The 20,760-nt window shown below is 53.9% G+C and overlaps 9 protein-coding genes across 9 annotated transcripts; 6 read left to right on the top strand and 3 right to left on the bottom strand.

Annotated features, from left to right (window-relative positions):
- Positions 1-2,080: 2,080 nt before the first annotated feature.
- On the bottom strand, positions 2,081-3,523 carry bgt2 (GPI-anchored beta-1,3-endoglucanase EglC; the record flags this gene model as incomplete). Its single annotated transcript, XM_025608697.1, has 2 exons — positions 2,081-3,259; positions 3,317-3,523. 2 exons carry the CDS (start codon positions 3,521-3,523, stop codon positions 2,081-2,083), a joined length of 1,386 nt encoding a protein of 461 aa, XP_025462063.1.
- Positions 3,524-6,417: 2,894 nt separating this feature from the next.
- Positions 6,418-7,217, top strand: BO94DRAFT_305699 (uncharacterized protein). Its single transcript, XM_025606783.1, has one exon. It carries the CDS (start codon positions 6,499-6,501, stop codon positions 6,982-6,984), a length of 486 nt encoding a protein of 161 aa, XP_025462062.1. The 5' UTR covers positions 6,418-6,498; the 3' UTR covers positions 6,985-7,217.
- Positions 7,218-8,021, top strand: BO94DRAFT_305700 (uncharacterized protein). The gene has a single exon (XM_025606784.1). The coding sequence runs from the start codon at positions 7,450-7,452 to the stop codon at positions 7,927-7,929; it is 480 nt and encodes a 159-aa protein (XP_025462061.1). The 5' UTR covers positions 7,218-7,449; the 3' UTR covers positions 7,930-8,021.
- On the top strand, positions 8,022-9,843 carry BO94DRAFT_305701 (tannase and feruloyl esterase). Its single transcript, XM_025606785.1, has one exon. The coding sequence runs from the start codon at positions 8,113-8,115 to the stop codon at positions 9,823-9,825; it is 1,713 nt and encodes a 570-aa protein (XP_025462060.1). The 5' UTR covers positions 8,022-8,112; the 3' UTR covers positions 9,826-9,843.
- Positions 9,844-10,508: 665 nt separating this feature from the next.
- Positions 10,509-11,459, top strand: BO94DRAFT_551187 (uncharacterized protein; the record flags this gene model as incomplete). The annotated part of the gene is made up of 3 exons (XM_025613533.1): positions 10,509-10,649; positions 10,701-10,727; positions 10,779-11,459. The coding sequence occupies 3 exons, from the start codon at positions 10,509-10,511 to the stop codon at positions 11,457-11,459; spliced, it is 849 nt and encodes a 282-aa protein (XP_025462059.1).
- A 529-nt stretch (positions 11,460-11,988) lies between these two features.
- BO94DRAFT_438817 (FAD-dependent oxidoreductase) lies at positions 11,989-13,482 on the top strand (the record flags this gene model as incomplete). The annotated part of the gene is made up of 2 exons (XM_025607499.1): positions 11,989-12,608; positions 12,678-13,482. Coding segments are annotated over 2 exons (1,425 nt in total), but the record flags the coding sequence as incomplete, so codon positions are not given.
- A 236-nt stretch (positions 13,483-13,718) lies between these two features.
- Positions 13,719-15,317, bottom strand: BO94DRAFT_551185 (general substrate transporter; the record flags this gene model as incomplete). Its single annotated transcript, XM_025613532.1, has 2 exons — positions 13,719-14,061; positions 14,113-15,317. The coding sequence occupies 2 exons, from the start codon at positions 15,315-15,317 to the stop codon at positions 13,719-13,721; spliced, it is 1,548 nt and encodes a 515-aa protein (XP_025462057.1).
- Positions 15,318-16,046: 729 nt separating this feature from the next.
- On the top strand, positions 16,047-18,759 carry BO94DRAFT_478583 (beta-glucosidase H; the record flags this gene model as incomplete). The annotated part of the gene is made up of 4 exons (XM_025608695.1): positions 16,047-16,152; positions 16,220-16,826; positions 16,889-18,155; positions 18,211-18,759. 4 exons carry the CDS (start codon positions 16,047-16,049, stop codon positions 18,757-18,759), a joined length of 2,529 nt encoding a protein of 842 aa, XP_025462056.1.
- Positions 18,760-18,805: 46 nt separating this feature from the next.
- On the bottom strand, positions 18,806-20,531 carry BO94DRAFT_478700 (beta-glucosidase; the record flags this gene model as incomplete). Its single annotated transcript, XM_025608704.1, has 3 exons — positions 18,806-19,649; positions 19,703-20,305; positions 20,359-20,531. The coding sequence occupies 3 exons, from the start codon at positions 20,529-20,531 to the stop codon at positions 18,806-18,808; spliced, it is 1,620 nt and encodes a 539-aa protein (XP_025462055.1).
- Between the last annotated feature and the right edge of the window lie 229 nt (positions 20,532-20,760).

The raw sequence follows: 20,760 nt of genomic DNA, 5'->3' as shown, positions 1-20,760 counted from the left end.
TATAGATTGACCGTTGACCAGCTGATAGAGAGCTCATTAATTGGGAGGTCGTGGAAGGGGCTAGATGAATAGGCTGGTGCCTGTATTCAGTCGAAGGGGGTGGATGGATGGAGTAGCTAGATAACCGCGACAGGGTAATAATACGGGTACGAAACGATGATTTCTACATGACTTGTTATTCAGGTCATTCTAGTCAGTGAGTATGAATCTTGTGTTGTCTCAATGGCCTGTAAACAGGGTTACATTCTCATCGTCCCTACACGGAAGGTAACATGAGAGGGCACTGCAGATCGACCGAATTAACTGAATCCTCGGGAGGGGCAGAACTCCCCTCGTCCGAAGTATCAGACTAGCGAATAACAGCTGATAAGGAATCCACCAGACCAAAAAACTAACCCCAACTGACAGATCAATAGATAACCCTGAGACAAGCACAGGGCACGGGCCACAGCATGGGCTGATGCGCGACCTTTCCTCTCCATTTGCCAAGAACACGCCCTTGGACGGCAGGTTGTTCCGAGACCTATCCATTACCAACAATACCCTGTCTGTACTCTGTATATCCTCAAAACGATGCTATTCACCTCCAGGGTAGATACTAGATAGATCAACGCCACCCCGAAGCAACCGTTTCAACCGCATGGGATGGTCAGCCCTTCCGAAGGGTCCATGCAGGAACCGCCGACATACCCGACACCCGACAGCCTAACGGGGACCCTGAAGGAATTCCCTACCAATCCGCGCCCTCAACCGGGGTCGCCGGCGGTAGGGCGACCAATTTCAGCCGGCAGGATTCCGCGCAGGATCGGGAATACGACCTTGGGGGCGTTGGGGGCCACAATAGAGAGTTCTGAATCAGACTCTTTTCCTAGTTGTGGAGGATGGGATGTTGCAAGGTGCCACGTGGGCTGTTCTTGACGCTTGTTGGTGCCCGGGGTGGAATTGTGCTTGGTGCTTAGTGCTTTGTGCTCCGTGACGGTAAAAATAGATGGGGCCGGAAGCCGGGGCCGGATGCCGGGCCCTAGGATACCGCCTACTGGTTTGGTGTAGGTGGCAGTAATGGTAGACTATCCTTAACTAGGAAGGTGTGGGCGAATGCTCCGGAATGTCCCGAATATGGGAATCCGGGTGTGGCTGGTGTTGACCTTTGTGCACTCCCATGGGCGTATCGGTAGAGGCAGTTTCATGTGTTCTTTGTTCACTGCAGTTTAATGTGCTTCACATATACGCAACAAGACTGTATGAGGTCAGATGTAGCAAGTGGTGGTTAAATATGAGATTGCTCATCTTATGGGCGGATTGAATCATCGTATGGATAGCTTGTTCTTAACGATGGGAATATATATACAGTCTGTCTATGTGATGATTTGATGACATTGATACATTAAGGCTTCTATCCTTCTAGTACTCAGATGATCATACTAGGGAATGGAGGCGTGGTGCAGACTCGGAGAATCCCTATTACTATTGGACTGGGTAGGGTGCGGTCGGTCCATATATATATTTACCACCATCAACCGGGCAAAGTCCACATCACACCAAACTCAAGTCATTCCCAGGCCAGCCAATGGGATTAATATTCAACGGACATTTACCATCATATTATTATTTATCTCATTGTCACTCCTCTTTACGAAGTCATTTGTCGTCTTTTGAAAGGGGAAGGTCGATTTCTTCCGGGATGAAAATTCACGTGATGCTCTCCGCGGTATCGGCATCAGGAAGCTGACATACTCGACACGGGGGAGCTATATATGGGTCTTCATGACCCCTGGCTTACATGCTGTTCTTTGGAGACCAATAGGGACATTGTCATTTGACGAGTTCCCATCTTCGAACACGCTATCGTGTGCATGTGGAATCGGAATCTACGCAATTCTTAAATACGAACCAATGTCTATATTTGGTCGATGCAGTAAGCTTGTCATGTATGGATGATGGAAGCACAAGTCTAAAGTAACATTTATCTATCATCCCGGCAAACATGGCAAGCAAAATTTTGAAAAATATGTATCACGAAGAGAAGACCCAACACCAAACACTCGGAGCGCCCCGAGAACGCCATCACGGGATTCATCCCTTACAACGCAGCGAGAGCGAGGAAGACGGCCACGACGGCACCGAAGGTGGAGCCGGAGAGGCTGCTGGCACTGCCGGTGTAAAGGCCGGAGGAAGCGGCGGCGGCAGCGGCGGAGCTGCCTGAGGCAGACTGACCAGAGGTGGCAGAGCTGCCCGAACCGCTGGAGCCGGATCCGGAGCCGGAGCCGGAGATGACACCACCGGAGGGACGAGCAGAGGCAGAGCCGCTGGGACGGGCAGGGTAGGTACCGTTACCGTAGGCAGTGCCGTTCACACCACCGGGGCGGCCGACAGTGAAAGTGGGCTTGGCAGCACCGCCGGCACCAGCGGAACCAGCAGAGGTCAGGGAGCCGGTACCCTTGTTGCCGCTGACGGAGCCAGCAGAGCCGGTAGAGGAGCCAGTAGCGGAAGAAGCGGCAGCGGAGGAGGACGAAGAGGTGGTGTTGCAAGACAGGTCAAACAGGGGGGTGGTGGTGAGGTTGCTGCCGACGATACCGAAGCTGGGGTTGGGGGTGGTCGGGGCGGCATCCTGCAGGATGTACCACCAGGTGTTGGTGTTGCCGAACAGAGGGCAACCGACCTCGTCCCAGTAGATCTTGGCGTTGGCAATGGAAGCAATGGCCTCACCCTCGGAATCACCGCTCACGGGCCAACCGGTCTCGGTGATCCAGACCTCCTTGTCACCGGCCACGGACTTGGTCTTCTCAACGGACTCCTGGAAAAGGGCCTTGGCGTCGTCGATGGAGTTGGACATGCTGCTCTGGAAGAAGGGGTATCCATCGAAACCGAGCCAGTCGACAGCATCGACCACGCCGGAGTTGGAGCTGTTGGTCCAGGAGTCCCAGGTGTCGACGTGACCGATGGGGGCACCGCTGAGGGCGGTACCGGCAATGGCCTCACGGACCTCCTTGATGTAGGTGACGAGTTCATCGGGGTTGACACCGACACCAGCATCGGCCTCGACACCCTCGACGGAGTTGCGGTACAGATCCTCACTGCCGACGGAGATACCGACGACGAGCTTGCCGAGTTCTTCGCCGTAGGTGGAGATGGCGGACTTGAGGGCGGTCAACTCGTTGTCCATGCCGCCACCGGAGGCCCAGAGACCGAGAAGCAGGGAGGTATCCTGGGCGATGGCGGCGGGGATGGCCTCGATGACGTCGCTGGTGCTGTAGGCTTGCTAGGTCAGGTTAGCAGGATGCTTTTATAGCCGGGGGTATTTGTTGGCATGGCTTACGATCATGGTGTAGAGACGGGCGCTGGTGAAGCCGGAGGTGCCGACGAGGTTCTTGGCGACCTTGAATTCGGCCTCGAAGTCGGCCTGGAACTTGGAGCTCTCATCGGAGTTCTTGTTACCGTAGTTGAAGCCCTGGTAGGCGGCCTCAGCGGTCGCGAGGGACATGGCGAAAGCCGCCAGCTGGGCGAGCTGCATCTTGGACAGCATGGTCGTAAGGAACGTAAGGGATAACGAAGGTGTAAATTAGGTGGAGAGAGAGAGTGAGTGGGTAGGAAGAACGAATGTAAGGAACAAGGGTGATTATAGACAAACCCGAGTTCAGTGGTAAAGATGGGGAAAGGAAGGAAGATGAGGGGAAGAAGAAGAGGAGAAGAAGCGAGGAGCAGAGGAGAGGAGAAGAAGAGACGAAATAATAAGGGAGGCAAGCGTGGGATTCTAGACCCTGCGATGGGAGGGTGTTGGCCGCACCCGGAAATTCGGCAGCCCCGTCATTCGTGGGGCTTGCCACTTCTCCCCCAATCATCTTTGTGCGTGCCTGGATTTGGCCCCGCTGCCCCTCTGGAGCTGAGTGGATTTGACTGCCACAGTGGCTGCCACATGGTCCAATCAGGAATGTGCGTGGCGAAATGACAAAAGGCCGCAGTGGGGCCAGCTGGCTTGGCCTCCGTTGGTTGGTCTGGGCCGGGGCCAGAAAATTGACACCGCCGGTGGGTGGCGGCGAATGAGAGGGGCGTGTCCCCTGGCTGCAACGGGACCATCGGCCAATAGCCTCGAGGGTGACTCGGATAAAAATAGCAAGCTATTCTTAGGGCCAATGCTTGTTCTTCACTAAGGAGTCATCTTCTCCTGATAACTACACTGTACTACTAATAATATTCGCTCCTAGTAATCCCATTGTCCCACCACTATCCCGTCGACGCTTCGAGCCCCTGCCCCTGATTCTCCTGCACCCTGATCGGGAGGGAGGGAGGGTGACATCGAGGCCCTGACCCGCAGGGAGCCAATCTCCAGGTTTAATGACGGGTTTCCATAATTGGCTCCCGATGACGCGGTCAGGCAGGAATCGATGCAGGAACAGGCAGGAACAGGCACAAACCGGCATGAACAGGGGGTTCCCCCGCAAGTGGCCTCTAGACTCTTTCCGGCCACTTGGCTGACCGCTGCACCATCGTGTTGTCACTCAGTCTACAGATCCAGCAGATCGGAGGATTTGGGTGAAACTCGATCCCAACTGTTGCATCGCCCATTCGCATCCTCCGAAGGCTGCCCCCACGCCATGTTTCCGATCCCATCATTCCGGAGGCGTCACCATCGACCGTGTCCCCCCACGGAAATCTGGTACGACTGAGAAAATCCCCATCGGTTCGATCGCTCGGGAGATCGCACAAGCCTGTTCATCCCTCAACCGGGTTTTCTCTACTCGACGCCATCTGGAGGTTGGGTTCGATGCGACCGAGGGAACGGTGACCAGTTGGCTGAGCTTCATGTCTGACCCCTGCATAAGGTGAGACGAAGGATCATAAATAAGCCTTGGCCCCATAACACAGCCGAGGGAGTCTTCAACGGAGCAGACATTTCTCCCTGGTCGCATGTTTGCTTTCACTCGCAAGCTGCACCTTTCCAGCACAGAACCTGCGTCATGTAGCCTGACCTACCGTTCCACCTAGGTGTTTAGTGCTGTTTCCGTCTTAAAGGCTGAAATCGGTGATCAATCAGATGGTGGACCAGTTCTTCCCCGCTCAGGCTGACGTATGTCTCCTAATGCGGGTGGGCGATCTCTGATGGGGTACCTGCACTGGAAAAGAGGTCATTCATCGTTGCTGTCACGATCTCGGCCAAGTATAACGTCCCGCGACCGTGAGAGTCACCTCGAGGTCGCAGACCCCGGCCAGCTGCTGGACGAGCAACACCATAAGGATCTCCATGCTGTCAGGTATGCCATCTTGACTGCCGTGTGGAACAATGGCCCGGATACATCACTTCTTGAGATGTGCGACCGTGATTGGTATCAAACATAGGCCGGTGCCCGATGCACCGTGATGTTCGGACGCATCTGTGGGATGATACATCACACAAGTCAGTACCCCGAGTATCCTGATGGTATAGAGCATCCAGTGTCAAATTCAGGACCGATGGTGGAACTTGAACGACAGGACTTGTTGAGTTGGATATCCTCGTGCTATTTTCTGCCTACTACATCCTGGATATGCTTGTGAACTGCCTCTTTGATTGCCATACTATGGATTGCTGTCAAACGCTGCACTCCCGTCTGCTTACTGTAAGAGGCAGGTCATCTGATGTCTGGCTTATGCAGACTTCTGTGCGATGTGGCTTACGCTTCGTGATTTGGAATGGTAGGCTTGTATAGCATGACTCTCCATTGGGACGTCTTTTGCGTCTGCAAGAATCCCTCGACAGACACTCTGGCAAGCAGGAAGGCAAAAAAAAAGCCATAGCGGGGGCATCACCCGTCAGTGTGTCATGAAGGTAACGATCCCTGAAATTAACATTGGTATTTTGTAACGAGCAGATTGGAATACATAAGCTCTGAGCGATCACTATGTAGCAGACAATAACATCGATCGAAGTGGCCCCACACATGGGTCTAGACACAGCATTGGCACGGTTCCAAGAGTGACTTGCACGAAACTGCAATGTAAAAGCCACAGGGACTTGGCAACTTGACAGATGATGGCCTGTCTGGTTCGAATCAGATGATTATATCCGATGGCTTCAAATAATCGACAGAAGCCACCTAACGGGGTGTAGCATTCGTGTGGGAAATAAGCTGGTGTAGCTGTCATCCGTAGAATGGCCGAGTTCGGGCCGGTGTTGCATCACAACAGACTCCTTGACTACTCATCCGATTTTCAGGGATTGAGAGAGAAGCGGACATGACGACATGACACACTGAGCAATCGATAGCCATGCATCAGTCATGAAGCCTCCTACTCTGTTTAATGGCAGACTCTACACCCGGGACCACATAGCATCAGGCATCAAGGCATCAGGGCAGTCAGCACCAGGCACCAGTATCAGGCCTGCAACTCATCACGTGCTGTCGGGGTTTTCTTGGAGTCGGAGGAACTCTTGTCCGCGTCTCGAAACTTTTAACTTTCCACTTCCAACTTCCAACTTTCAACTGCCGATGGGTCAAAAAAAACCCCTCAGTGGGTACTACGATGGATCCGGTGTCTGATACTGCAGTGGACCTTGGCCACCTGCTTGAAAATGGGCCTGGCCATTTGAGTCCGCCTTCACTGGGATCATCGGGTAAACCCCCTCCCAAGGCCAACGAGGTGTCATGCCGGAATGACTCAAGATGGCTGGAGCAGGCGACTGCATCGTGGGAACAAGAGCATCAGTTCAATAAAGCTGTTAGACCAGACAGGCTACATTCATCCTATCTGCACAATTCTCACCGCAGGCGAATTCGACTGAGCAGCAAGGGAAGACCAGAGTTCCCAGCTAGGCACTCACGAACAGCCATAATTCAGTATGCCACGATCCTGAAGGTAATGGTGTTGAAAGTTGCAATGCTGGGAAATCATAGCCAGGCACCAGTGGTTTATATAACGTGCTGTGAACCTGCGCCGATCCTCACCCGTTTGGATTCTGAAAGCGGACCATACTACATACGAAGCACACACTTGATGATGGCTGTTTAAGTAGACGACGTTGTTTAATGTCTTTCAAACAAGTGCATCCATCTAGTCTTGCGACGGCAATGGAATACCATGTGCAGCATTCGCTGCAGTCAGTCACATGGGCTCCATTGTTTTCAAATGAGCACTGTCGCGGTTAGATACAACTGAACTCAACATCGTGCCTGAGGATTAGGACATGGTCCGTTGTCACAATGCTAGCCACTCGGGATAAACGAGCGTTTAGATTGTCAGTTGAGCTATCTCGAGTAGAGACTATGCTACTTCCCAATGGACTTTGGCTCCTAGGACGGCGGTGTTGCGATTCCATCTAGGATTCAAAGTTGCAATCAGGCAACCGCATGTACGAAGCATTCTCACGAGCTACTCAGTGGTACGACGGTTGCATCACGGAGACGAGCCCCTCAGTCTATTTAATCCAAACACCCGACTTGCATGATGTTAGTCATGTCCGGCCTCGATTGATTGATGCATGATATCCAGACGCGCCGATTATTCCACGGGGTCATTGGATTGGCTGACCATCCAAGCTGGGGAATTCCAGCCGAGGTACAGTCGGAGATTAGGGACTGTCGTGCTGATTGTCGGAACTCACCGGAGGGTCTGCAGCCCTGCCGCGTCTCCATGAGAGAACTGATAAGCGAGACGCGGCGGAGACTTTCACCATTTCGGAAGATGATCGACGCCTCCGGCCTAGTGTCCCTCGACTTTAAGCTTAATCCCCAGTCATCCAACCGCCCAGGAACCCGCAATCCCGTCTTATCAGCTCCTGCAGGATCGAACGGTCGTGCCTGCAGGAACTCGTCATCCTGGGTCCTTCTTCTATTCCTCGTTAGCGCTAGATGCATCCTCCTGCAGGAAGCTGTCAGGCTTAACTCCTTATGGTGTATTCCCGGTCTTCACTTCCTGCTCGGCTGCATCCGAACCGGCGGACATCCGCGTCGGTGATTAGGATGGCCGTTTCAAAGGTTTCGCAGGTGGGGTGAGTTACGTTGCCAGCTGCCGCCGCTGCAGAAACGCCGGCTGCACTTGATGCATATATAACAGCAGCAGCACCCGTAGCAATCAATCCTCCATTCACGCCAGTCTCTCCTTCAACCAGTCCCTCCTTATCTCTGGTCATTCTTTACCATGTCCAAGTTCCTTCTTTGGACCATCTCCGCGGCAGCCCTCGCGCGCGCCGCCACTCTCGAAGAGGTCTGCACCTCAGCCTATGCTAAGGCCGCCGTGCCCGTCTCCGGCCTGGTGCCGGGGGTGGTGACCAGCCCTTCCAGCGTCACAGCTGCCCCGGTCTACAATGAATCCACTGCCGGCTCCAACTACTACCCGGCTGGAACCTACGACTACTGCAACATTACCATGACCTACTCTCATGCAGGCAAGGATGACAGTGTCCTGCTGCAGTTCTGGATGCCCACCCCCGACGACTTCCAGAACCGCTGGGTGTCTACCGGTGGCTTTGGTTTCGCCATCAACGTTGCCTCCAACGTCCCTGCTGGTCTCCCCTACGGTGCCGTCGCCGGTCGTACCGATGGTGGTTTTGGCAGCTTCGACACCCAATTCTCCTCGGTGTTCCCCCTGGTGAACGGTACCGCCAACTACGATGCTCTTTACATGTTCGGCTACCAGGCCCACCATGAGATGTCCTCCATCGGCAAGGCCTTCACTAAGAACTTCTACAGCATGACTGACAAGCTCTACGCCTATTACCAAGGTTGCTCCGAGGGTGGTCGTGAGGGTTGGAGTCAGGTCCAGCGCTTCCCCGAGGAATGGGACGGTGCCGTCATCGGAGCCCCCGCCATCCGCTACGGCCAGCAGCAGGTCAACCACCTGGTGCCCCAGGTCGTCGAGCAGACGCTCGACTACTACCCCAAGAATTGCGCTTTCTCCGAGATCGTGACCCTCATCATCGACGCCTGTGACGCGCTCGACGGCCGCAAGGACGGCGTCGTCTCCCGCACTGACCTCTGCCAGCTCAACTTCGACCTGACATCGACCATCGGAAAGCCCTACTCCTGCGCCGCCAGCACCAGCATGGGCGTCAGCACCCCGGCCCAGAACGGCACTATCAACGTGGAGACTGTCAAGGTCGCCCAGACCATCCTTGACGGTCTGAAGGACTCCGAGGGCCGCCAGGCCTACTTCTGGTACCGGATTGGCTCGGAGTTCACCGACGCCGAGACCGCCTACGACTCGACCACGAACACCTACGGCATCGACATCTCCGAGCTGGGCGGCGAGTGGGTCACTCACGGTCTCCAGCTCCTCGACCTGGACAACCTCTCCAACCTGAACAACGTCACGTACGACACCCTCCGCGACTGGATGTTGGAAGGTCTCCAGCGCTACGAGGACGTCCTGCAGACCACCTGGCCCGATCTGTCCCGCTTCCAGGCCGCCGGCGGTAAGGTGATCCACTACCACGGTGAATCCGACAACAGCATCCCCCCGTCTTCTTCTATCCGGTACTTTGAATCCGTCCGCGACATCATGTTCCCCAACGCCACGTACAACGCGTCCGTTGAGGCCGTGAACGAATTCTACCGTCTGTATCTGGTCCCCGGTGCTTCCCACTGCAACACCAACTCACTGCAGCCCAACGGACCCTACCCTCAGAACTCTCTCGGTGATCTTATGGACTGGGTCGAGAAGGGTGTAGAACCGGTGACTTTGAACGCTACGGTGCTGAGCGGCGACTACGAGGGAGAGGAGCAGCAGCTGTGCTCGTGGCCTCTGCGCCCGTTGTGGAAGAACAACGGCACGGTCATGGACTGCGTGTATGATCAGAAGTCGATCGATACGTTCTTGTATGATCTGGATGCGTATGACATTCCCATCTACTAGATGGTGAGCAACGGGGTGTGTTCAGTGAAAGGGGCCTATTTTGTATACTTCTGTAAGATAGTACTCAATATAATACTTGTTGGTGCGATTACTCTTGGCTTGAAAGAGTCGTATATCTCAAGCTCTAGGCACCAGGTTGAATCCATCGCCGTGGAAACGTCCCAGGTCTCGGACAAAGGACCCAAATCTTAGCCATGATGGTCAAACTTCGCATTACATATTCATTACCTGCCTTAAGTGCTGCACAGTAGAATATAACAGGGACTCTAAAGTAAACTAGCAGAGATATCTCCAATCACAAATGTGACTGAGATTGTGGACCGGAGCCAACATATATCTTCTGGAATATTTCCGACCCTGCTCTGGCTCAGGCTGGAAGAATAAGGAAAATGCCATTTTATAGTGTTCATGAATTTCCCATTGACGGAGAAGAAAGCACTACAGAGACTCCATTGGTCGAGAGTCAAGAAGGATATCACCGAGAACTTTCGTCATCTGACAGGGCTGTATGGGGAGTAATCGCGCAAAGCCCTAATAAATAACGCTAGTTGACGCGGAGCCTCCAGATCAGCTCGGACCACAAATTTATAAAGCGCATCTGGTATCCATGCAATTGCTATCAATTGCAACGTTCAAATCGACTAAATTGGATTACCGCACAACGAGCTATCATCTGGATCATCATGGCAGACTTTACTTGGACCGAGGATATCACTGGACGGAAGCTATGTGCCAAAGTTGCAGAGGTATTGGACAGGGCTTCTGTGCCCAATGTCCTCTGGAATGAGTATATGCTATGTGCACACGGTCTCGATAAGGATATTGTAGGTATTTCCAGGAGTAGCAGTTATTGAAGCAAACTAATCAGTCGTCAGGAAATTTACACAGTGGTTGATCGCGATGTAAGTGATACCAGGGCAACCATCCATTGAAGAAGACTAAACATTTTTTAGACTGGAAGAACCGAGGCAGCTTCGGTAGAGCAAGAGCTGAATGTGTCTTTCATCATCCCGGACGACCAAATTGAGGATGCTTACATTGAGCTGCTGAAGGCGAAATTTGACCGGTGCGCCGACAATGAAGACGAGTGCGAATTGTTCAGAAAGTATTTTCTGAAACCAGCAAGGCATTTCCACTTGTGTGATCGGGATAAATACGGCGATCCCCTTTCCTTGAACCTATACCGGCAGAGCGATTTACTCTGGTGGATGCCTCCTATTCCCCTGGCCCGACCGGCGGAGGGTGACAAGTACTTTACGGTGACCGGTGATGATTGGATACGCCTTGAGACAAAGAGCGAAACCTATCCGGTTAATATGTCCAGCCAAACCCAGTTGCCTGATAGCCACTATCAAATCAAGATCCTCACTCTAGACAAGGTGGTTGAAGCCTTAATGCTCCTCGAATGCGTATATTATCAGATTGACCATTCGGGATGTAGTGACTGTTGGCTTGACTGGTTGAAAGAGCTGAAAACGATGGTATCAAAAAAGGATATCAAGATTGGTCCGATGAAGGAATATTTTCAACCCATATGGGACAAAGCTGACGAACATGGTATATCTGATATGCTAAAGGAGTTGGGGAAGAAGCTTGAAGATAAAGGGGGTTGTCCTGGTGCCGTGCAGCAGTGAAGGATCAGGATTGCAATTGTGCTGACTGGAAGGAATGAAGGAATACTGGGTGCACCATGTTCCTAGATTGGCAATGCCGCAGAGGTTGTGCTTATTTTTGTTTATTGCTTTGATCAAGAAGTCCCTGAGCTCTAGTGAAATGATTTTGTAGCCTTTTCAGAACATGGAAGCCTGACTTTGGATGGGTGGTAAGATAAAAGGAGATGACAGTGTCTGCCTTACGTATGAGGTGTCGACTATTCCAGCCCTAGAAAGAGGTTACGATTCCCGGAAACAATTCAGACCTTGCGGACCCATTGGCAGGCATCACGTATCCATATCGGCATTCACAATGGAGTCAACATACATGTGCAACGACTGGTAGGGTGGCAGGGATACATCTGGTGGAGGCAGATTAAGTTTCGTATTTCGGATGATCCCGCAGGCAGCATAGCATCATCATGACCTGCTGCTCGATTCATCAGATCTGATGATCCCTCCTCGCATGGACCTGTTTCCCAGCACTCGTTAATAAGTATACACTGCTAAGATGAAAATCGTCATTGTTGGTGGCGGCATTTCCGGGTGTGTGGCGTATCTCGCCCTGCGGAAGCATCTCCCTCGACCCCCTCCACCAGCCGAGGACCACGAATTCACCATCTACGAGGCATACGACGCCAACACCAACCATGACCGCTCCGAGCAAGACACACACTCATCGACCCCCATCATCGGGGGCGGTCTAGGCATAGCACCCAACGGACTCCACGTCCTGGAGCGCCTCGACTCCGACCTACTGCACGAGATCGTTCAAGGAGGATACATGGTGGACCACAGCAACGTCAAGACCAAACACGGTCACTTACTCATGAGACTGAGCTCATCTACAGCCTGTCTATCACCCAACAACCCCCTCCCCATGCACCTCCTCGGAACCAGCCGCCATAATCTCTGGCAGGCACTCCATCGCCGCATCCCAGAGGACATCATAATCAACAAACGAGTCGTCAAAGTAACCCCCAACACCACCGGCCCCAAAACCCTCACCTTCGCCGACGACAGCCCACCCGTCTCCGCCGACGTCGTCATCGGTGCCGACGGACTCAAAAGCATCACCAAACGAGCCCTATTCCCAGAAGCAACCGAGGATCCCTACTCCCCACACTACGAGTATCCCCCAATCCCTCCCCTTCCTACCCTCCCACTCAATCTTCTACAACCCTAACTCACCCCCCACAGAAACCTCATCAGCATCGGCGGCTTCCTCCCCACCACCTCCCTCCCCCCCACCCCCCCGGGATCCATGAACCTCCTCTTCAGCGCGACCGGTTTCTTCGGCTACTTCTATGCGAACAGCTCCCCGACCTCCCCTCACCGATCCTCCCCCCACCACATCTCTCCCCCAGGAGACACTCTAGCCTGGTGGACAACCTACAGCATGCCCACCCCCACCCCCACTCCAACACCCCCAGACCTTACCTCCCCCAACCTCAACCTAACGACCCTAACCCAGCACCTCCACACCCGATACAGCACCTGGACCGACCCCACCATCTCCACCATCCTCCCCACCATAACCATCAAAACAATCTACCCCGTGTTCACCTCCCCGCCGCTCCCAACCTTTTCCTCCACCGGAATCATCCTCATCGGCGACGCGGCACATACCCTCCCTCCTACCTCGGGACAAGGTGCCTCTCAGGCGTTGGAGGATGTAGAGGTTCTTTCTCTTTTTCTTAAACATTACTTAGGTATATCCTACCATGATGAGAACGGGGGAGTATCAGAACTGGAGGCGGTGAGTCGCGCAGGGGAGGAATATACTTCTTTGAGAAGGCCGAGAGTGCAGGGGATTTTGGAGAGAGCAGAGAAGATGCAGGGGTTAAAGAGGGATAGCATAGGGTGGTTGGGGGGAAGGGTGAGGGAGTGGATGATGTATCTTGGGATGTGGCTCATGGGATGGTTTCCGGGGTTAGTTGGGTGGGGGATGGGGTTGAGGGGGGTGGTTGAGTATGATTTACCGTGGGAGGTTGAGAGGGTTTTACGGCGGGAGTTTGAGAAAAAAAAAAGAAAAAAAGAAGAAGGTATTTTGATGGGGATAAATGAGTGGGGTTCTGGGAGATAATGGAAATTGATGGGAGCAGAGGAACTTCACGAGGGATTGTACTTTGTCAAATTAGTTGGTGTTTGATTCCGATAGTGTGACTCTACTTAATTCAGGCAGTAAGCCAGCCTCACACTCAGGTCCATGGATAGTACATGAAAGCGTCGAAGAAGCTACTATACCGACTCCTCATGCTCAGCTTCCAACTTCGCCTCCCCAGTATACATCCCCAACTCGGAAGAACCCCCCACAGCATCAGGTCCATCGAATATCACCGCCACCTGCTCCAACGAGTATCCCTTTGTCTCCGGGTAGAAGAAGAACGCCGTGACGCCAAAAACCAGTAGCACGACAATAAACACAATGTAGTATCTCCATTCAATAGCGTCCAGGGCAATCGGGTTCACGAAGGTATTGAAGAACATGCCGACGATGGTGGCCACCCAGGTCACGGTTAGACCGCGGGATCGTAGACGGTAGGGCCAGATTTCGCAGGGGTACGAGGTCAGGAATGGAGTTCTGTTGAACCGGTCGTTAGCGTATGTCTAGCGACGGGAGGGTTGATCTTACAAGGCAATGCAGTAGCCTGCAAAGAAAATAAAGAGGAAAGGAATCACGGCAGCCCCCGTGCCAGAGTGTTTGGTAGCGGCAAACGAGCCCGAAAGAGCCGTCACGAGCACATAACTCACGAACATAATGGCTGCAGACGCCAGGAAGAGCGGACGGCGACCGAGTCGGTCGATCAGAAACGCTCCAAGAGCAGCAAAGACCAGATCCCACATCTGCAAGGATGCCGAGATGAGGGTCTGGTTTCGGACACTGGTGACACCGACCGAGTCTAGGATGAGTGATAAATAATACGAGACCACACCATTGCCAGACCATTGGGCAAAGAAGCCCAGACTGATGGAGATCATCAGGCGCCATCGGTTCCCCGGTGTCTTGACCATGTCCAGGTAGCTGGCGCTGCTGTGAGCCTCTTGCTCCGCCCGGATGGTCAAGCTGATCTCGGCAAACTCGTACGCCACGAGCGGTGATGCCTCGTCACCAGCGGCGTGGTACCGAGTGAGAATCGCGCGAGCCTCCTCGTCACGTCCCACCGAGATCAGCCAGCGAGGGCTCTCCGGAGCAAAAAGGAACCCCGGGAGTCCCACCACTGGCACGAGGGCTTGTAGGACCGATGGTAGTCGCCAGGACCAGGACGATGGGTATGTGCGGGAGGCAAAAACGACCCATGCGGCGACAGTACCCCCCACATACCACCCGGACATGAAGAGCGAGTTGAGGATGCCACGGTGAGTCGGGTAGGCGATCTCGTTAATGAGCAGGGGGACGGCGTTGCCGAACAGGGCGGAAGCAATACCAAGAAAGAACCGAGCGAGCATGAAGGCAGTGGGGTTAGGAGCAGCGGTCTGGAGCGCGCAGCCAAGTGTCAAGAAAGAATACCCGATGTAGACGCCAGGTTTGCGTCCATATCGGTTAGAAATCCACGCCGCAGTTGGGTAGCCGATGCCACAGCCAAGCCAGTAGATTGCATTCAGCCATCCTAGCTTGGCTCCGGTGGGATTATGCATGAAAGCTTTCCACTGGGTCAGGGCTTCGAGACCGTTCATGAGGGATCCGTCATAACCGTTGGCGGACGAGAACATGACAAGAGAGAGGATGATGAGGTTGAGGCGGAATAGATGAGTTTGCTTGTACCATGCTGGGCCTGATGGAAGAACCGCCGCCAGCTGGTCATCCCCAGCCGGCTTGCTTGCAGTACCGATGGCCATGGTTGTCCAAACGACGTGGAAAGAAACTAACCGACGAGCGTAGCCAGGGATTGGGACTGTAGTGGTTATATTTCAAGGACGGACTCACTGGCGACAGCTGGTGGCTCGGTAGCCCTCGTGGCTATATCTTCCCGTGCATATCGAATGACGAGGCTGCCCGGCAAAAACCACGATCCTAGTGTGCTTTACCCTGCGTGATGCCCGGGAAAGCACGGCACTAACAGAATTTACCAATCCCAGCACGCCGGGTATACCCATAGGCAGGATACGGAAGTCACTGGCCTGGTCACCAGGTATCCCGACTCCACCGCTGCACGGGTTTGCTGGGGAAACGCGTGGTTCGATTGTGTGGAGAACCGGGGATGTTGGGGTTGGGGCATCGGCCAGGGGCCATTGGCCCATTCGTTGCACGGCGGAGAAACGGAGAAAAGGAGAAACGGAGAATTGCAAGAGGAGTTGCACGCAATCAGAGTGCTCGGGTAGGTGGAGTCTCCCCATACTAGTGTCTCTCCGTGTCTCTCCTCTGTCCTCCCCGTCCGACAGACGCCTGCAGGGGCACCGCAATTGCTGGCCCCATGATCAGAGGATCTCACACATGGCACGGCAACGGAAATTTGGGGCCAGCATGTCGGCAATAAATCTGCGACCAGTGCCACTCCCTCAATGTTCCAACCACAACAATCTCATCACGGCCGTTAGCAGAGCATAGGCACCATGCCGTACGTCGACATGGCCGCTCCTGAGACGGACAAATCGTTTACTCAAATCGAGAGCGCCAATGTGGAGGACCTCATACAACAACTGACCCTGGATGAAAAGGTTGCTCTCTTGACTGGTACGTTGTCGCTAACACGACAGTTTCTCATCGCAGTCCACCCGCTGACGGCTTCATCCGGTTCTAGGCGACGACTTCTGGCACACGGTTCCAATTCCCAGGCTTGGGATCCCCTCGATTCGACTGTCAGATGGCCCGAATGGCGTCCGCGGCACTCGCTTCTTTGGTAGTGTGCCAGCAGCATGTCTGCCTTGCGGTACGGCCATCGGGGCGACCTTTGACAGAGACCTGGCCGTGCAGATTGGCCATCTGCTCGCGGCCGAAGCAAAGGCCAAACGCGCCCACGTGGTCCTGGGCCCTACCATCAACATTCAGCGTGGTCCGTTAGGTGGGCGCGGTTTTGAGTCGTTCTCAGAAGATCCCCTTCTGTCGGGCATAATGGCGGGCCATTATTGCAAGGGATTGAAAGAGAAGAACATCATCGCAACACTCAAGCATTTTGTATGCAACGACCAGGAACATGAGCGGATGGCGGTCAACTCCATTGTCACAGATCGAGCGCTGCGAGAAATCTACCTCCTGCCGTTCATGGTTGCGATCGCCCTGGGGAAGCCCGAGGCCATCATGACGGCATACAACAAAGTGAACGGGGTCCATGCATCGGAGAGCCCGGCGCTTCTCCAGGACATCCTTCGTGGGGAATGGGGGTGGGAGGGCCTATTGATGAGCGATTGGTAAGAACGCAATACCCTGTTGCTACCCATGCACATACATCTTGTTCACCTTTGTCTCGCAGGTTTGGAACATACAGTACCTCCGAGGCCATTCACGCTGGACTGGATCTGGAAATGCCAGGCCCAACGAGGTGGCGCGGCAGTGCGCTAGCACACGCTATTGCCGCAAATAAGGTCTCTATGGCAACGATAAATGCTCGCGTTCGAGCAGTCCTGAAAATGGTTCAGAAGGCCAGTCGATCAGGTATCCCAGAGCGAGCCCCAGAGTTGCAGCTGAATCGAGCCGAGGACAGACGGCTGTTGAGGAAGATCGCATCGGAAGCAGTGGTCCTCCTTAAGAACGATGACGGCGTTCTCCCCCTCAACAAGACCAAGAAAATCGCAGTCATCGGGCCTAACGCTAAAATTGCCACCTACTGTGGAGGTGGCAGCGCGGCACTCAATCCATACGAAGCCGTCACTCCATTTGCAGGGATCTCGAACTCCTCATCAGGCGGCGTGGAGTTTGCCCAGGGTATTCACGGGCATCAAAACCTACCGTTGCTGGGAAAGCGTCTTCGCACCCAGGATGGCCTTACTGGGTTCACCTTGAAGGTCTTCAACGACCCACCGACAGTCTCGGACAGAACACCTCTGGAGGTGCGGCACGAGACCGACTCGATGGTTTTCTTCCTCGATTACAACCATCCAGAGCTCCAGCCCGTGTGGTTCGCTGACGCAGAGGGAAATTTCATCCCGGATGAATCAGGAATATACGACTTTGGTCTCTGTGTGCAAGGGACGGGGAAGCTCTTTGTGGATGGTAATCTGCTAGTCAATAACGCTGATATACAAAGACCGGGTCCAAGCTTCCTCGGGAGTGGTACCATGGAGGAAAGAGGGACGATGGAACTTGTGGCCGGGCAACAGTACAAGGTCCATGTGCAGTGGGGATGTGCTAAGACCAGCAAATTCAAGGTCCCTGGAGTTGTCGACTTTGGTCACGGAGGATTCCGTTTCGGAGCCTGTAGGCAACTACCGCCTCAGATGGGCATCGAGGAAGCAGTCAAGCTGGCTGCAAGCGTGGACCAGGTGGTCCTGATGGCTGGGCTGAGCGCGGAATGGGAGTCCGAGGGCGAGGATCGCACCAGCATGAGTTTGCCTCCCTATACGGACGAGCTGATTGCTCGCGTTCTGGAGGTGAATCCGGAGACTGTTGTGGTCATACAAAGCGGAACACCCGTAGAGATGCCTTGGATCAAAGACACGAAGGCGGTGCTGCATGCCTGGTATGGAGGTAACGAAACGGGCAACGGCCTTGCAGATGTCATCTTTGGTGACGTGAACCCGGTGAGTATCTCCATTTCCTCAAGCCTGGCAGTGCTAATCCCCTGGGATGTCTTAGTCTGGTAAGCTTCCACTCACCTTCCCTCGTCATGTCAAAAACAACCCCACCTACTTCAACTTCCGCTCCGAGGGCGGCAGAGTCCTGTACGGTGAGGACGTCTATGTAGGCTATCGGTTCTATGATGAGACCGAGATAGATCCGCTGTTCCCCTTTGGTCACGGCCTGTCGTACACTACGTTTGAGCTCTCCGGCCTGAGCCTCATGAGGCACTCAAACACACTGCAGGCTACCTGCACGTTGCGCAACACCGGATCCAGGGCTGGCGCAGAGGTGATACAGTTATATATGGCGCCTGTCTCGCCGCCGATCAAACGCCCACTGAAGGAATTAAAGGAGTTCCGGAAGGTTTGGCTGAAATCGGCTGCGGAAACAGAGGTGACAATTCCGTTGGATCTGGTCCGCGCGACCAGCTTTTGGGACGAGAAGAGCGGTAGCTGGTGCAGCCACAGCGGTACATATCGGGTTATGATAGGAACCAGTAGCCGTGGGGAGTTTCTAGAGAGCTCCGTGGAGTTAACTGAGACCACATTCTGGTCAGGTCTCTGAGTGAAACAATAAGAGTGACAATGTAATGAATCCACACGATCATCCATCACTTCTTGATTCGATCCGTATCGACCCAAGTTTGTAGATGCATGGTGACCATGCATTCGCTGCTGTCTAATCGGGACAGAATATCGGTTGATTGTCGAAGATACCCAGCTGCTCGCTCGGCTTCCGGGTCGGCTGGGTGGAACGGGCATATTAGGAGGCTTGCCGCAATATCGCGCACTTTGCAGGCCAGATGTAGTCCGTTTGCTTCCAGGTTGATCTGCGGCAGGCTGTAGAGGACACAGAATAGCTGCCGGCAGAGATCCTCCCTCTGGAGCCACAGCGCCTTGGCATCTGCAGTTGGCTGCGTGCGGGGCATAGAAGCCGATCCCCCCCTTTTGTGCACCTGGGCTGTCTCTAGTTGATCAATGAGTAGACTCTGTAGCCACAGATGTGTGACATGCAAATTCGCGCGCATAGAAGCGAACTGTGATTGCACATCTGCCATACGGCCACCCCCATCCACATCACTGATGATCTTGGCATCCAATGGCTGCCATGCCTGTAGAGAAGGCGGGATATCCTCCAGTAAAACCTTCAGGTTGTGAAGACGGTCTTGAAGGTAGGCAATTTGCATGCTTAGATCGCGGGCCCTTGCGCAAGGGCATGGTTCTGTTGGTGATTCCGGGCATGTGCTCCTGACAGCAGCCCAAAAGACACGTGAATGGAGGATGAACCCCGTCATCAGGCAGGGAGTTGGGGATGGTGGCAAGAGCACTTCGTGCTCAAAGATCATTTCATCATCCACCTCGAGGGGCATCAAGTCTTCTGGGTTAATGTAATGGAGAATAATTGGGTCCAGATATGACAATCGCTCTCCTAGAACGTTTTGCAGTTGATTGTGGCTGGTCGTATCAGTTGCGGTGTAGACCGTGAGTTTTGAGGTCATGGCACTCACACAAAGCCATAGAAAATCAACCAAAAGCCCTTTTTCCGCAACTGGGCCTCTATGCAGTTGAGGCCATCGTATTCCGATATGCGATGAAGGTTCAACAGACGAGCAATCTGCGTTGCCTCGACATCCAGCATCCGGGACATGTTGTGGTCGCCCAACTGGCGGAAGGCAGCATACAATAGGTAGGAAGTGGCAAACTTCTGGAAGTTGATCTGGTCAAAGTAGGTCGCGTCCCTCAACCTCATGATCTTGTCATAGCAATACCGAGCCATTTCTCTACGCGATGCAAACCGCAAGGGTGAGTGATAAGATTGGTAGAGCTGGAATCTGCTGGGCATGGTCGCAACGACCACGGCCGCGATCGCTGTTACCAGGCTGAGGAATCCGCCATCCTTGCACTCTCGGTTTTCTCGCAAGAACTGCTGGAAGGATGGCCGGTGCACGATGGGAACCAGGGGATAAAGATAGTTCAGGTAATCTTGCATGATGAGAGTAAACAGCCCCCGGTCGCATAGATCATCGGTGGAGTACTTGAACGTATCCGTATCCCCATTGTCCGCAGAAACGCTGGACGACCGTCCTTCTGATTCCACGTGTGTACGTGTCCTGGATTTAATTAGGGGGAATATTTAACTGCAAAGGAGTCATGGCCGGCGTACCGTTTCTTCGGGCCTCGCGTCCGGGAGGGGGACAAAAAGGTGCAAGGCAGGCTCAACCGGGCGCATCGGCCACATCTCGTCGCGTCGGACGATGACGGGGGTGGATGGCATTTGACCTTGCGCTTCCGACAGATATCGCAAGCCTGGGTCGACAAGTCCACGCGGGCAGCCATGGCACATGTCCGAGACTGAAGAGAAGCGTGGTGAAAGCGCGTCATGATTCCGGGCCAACTTCGGCCATCGACGGGTTTGTCCCAATTGCATCAATGAATGGCCTGAGGCATGACACTGGGGTCTTATGCCGGGTTTTTATGCTGTGGCTTTGTGCATTATGCTGAGTCAGTCCGCATAACACAATTCATTCCCCCGTCCATGTCTGGTGGCCTGATCACTCTGCAATCA

The sequence above is a fragment of the Aspergillus sclerotioniger genome (genome assembly GCF_003184525.1).
Source record: "Aspergillus sclerotioniger CBS 115572 chromosome Unknown BO94scaffold_46, whole genome shotgun sequence".
Taxonomy (NCBI): Eukaryota; Fungi; Ascomycota; class Eurotiomycetes; order Eurotiales; family Aspergillaceae; genus Aspergillus; species Aspergillus sclerotioniger.
This window is presented reverse-complemented; position numbering and strand designations above follow the sequence as displayed.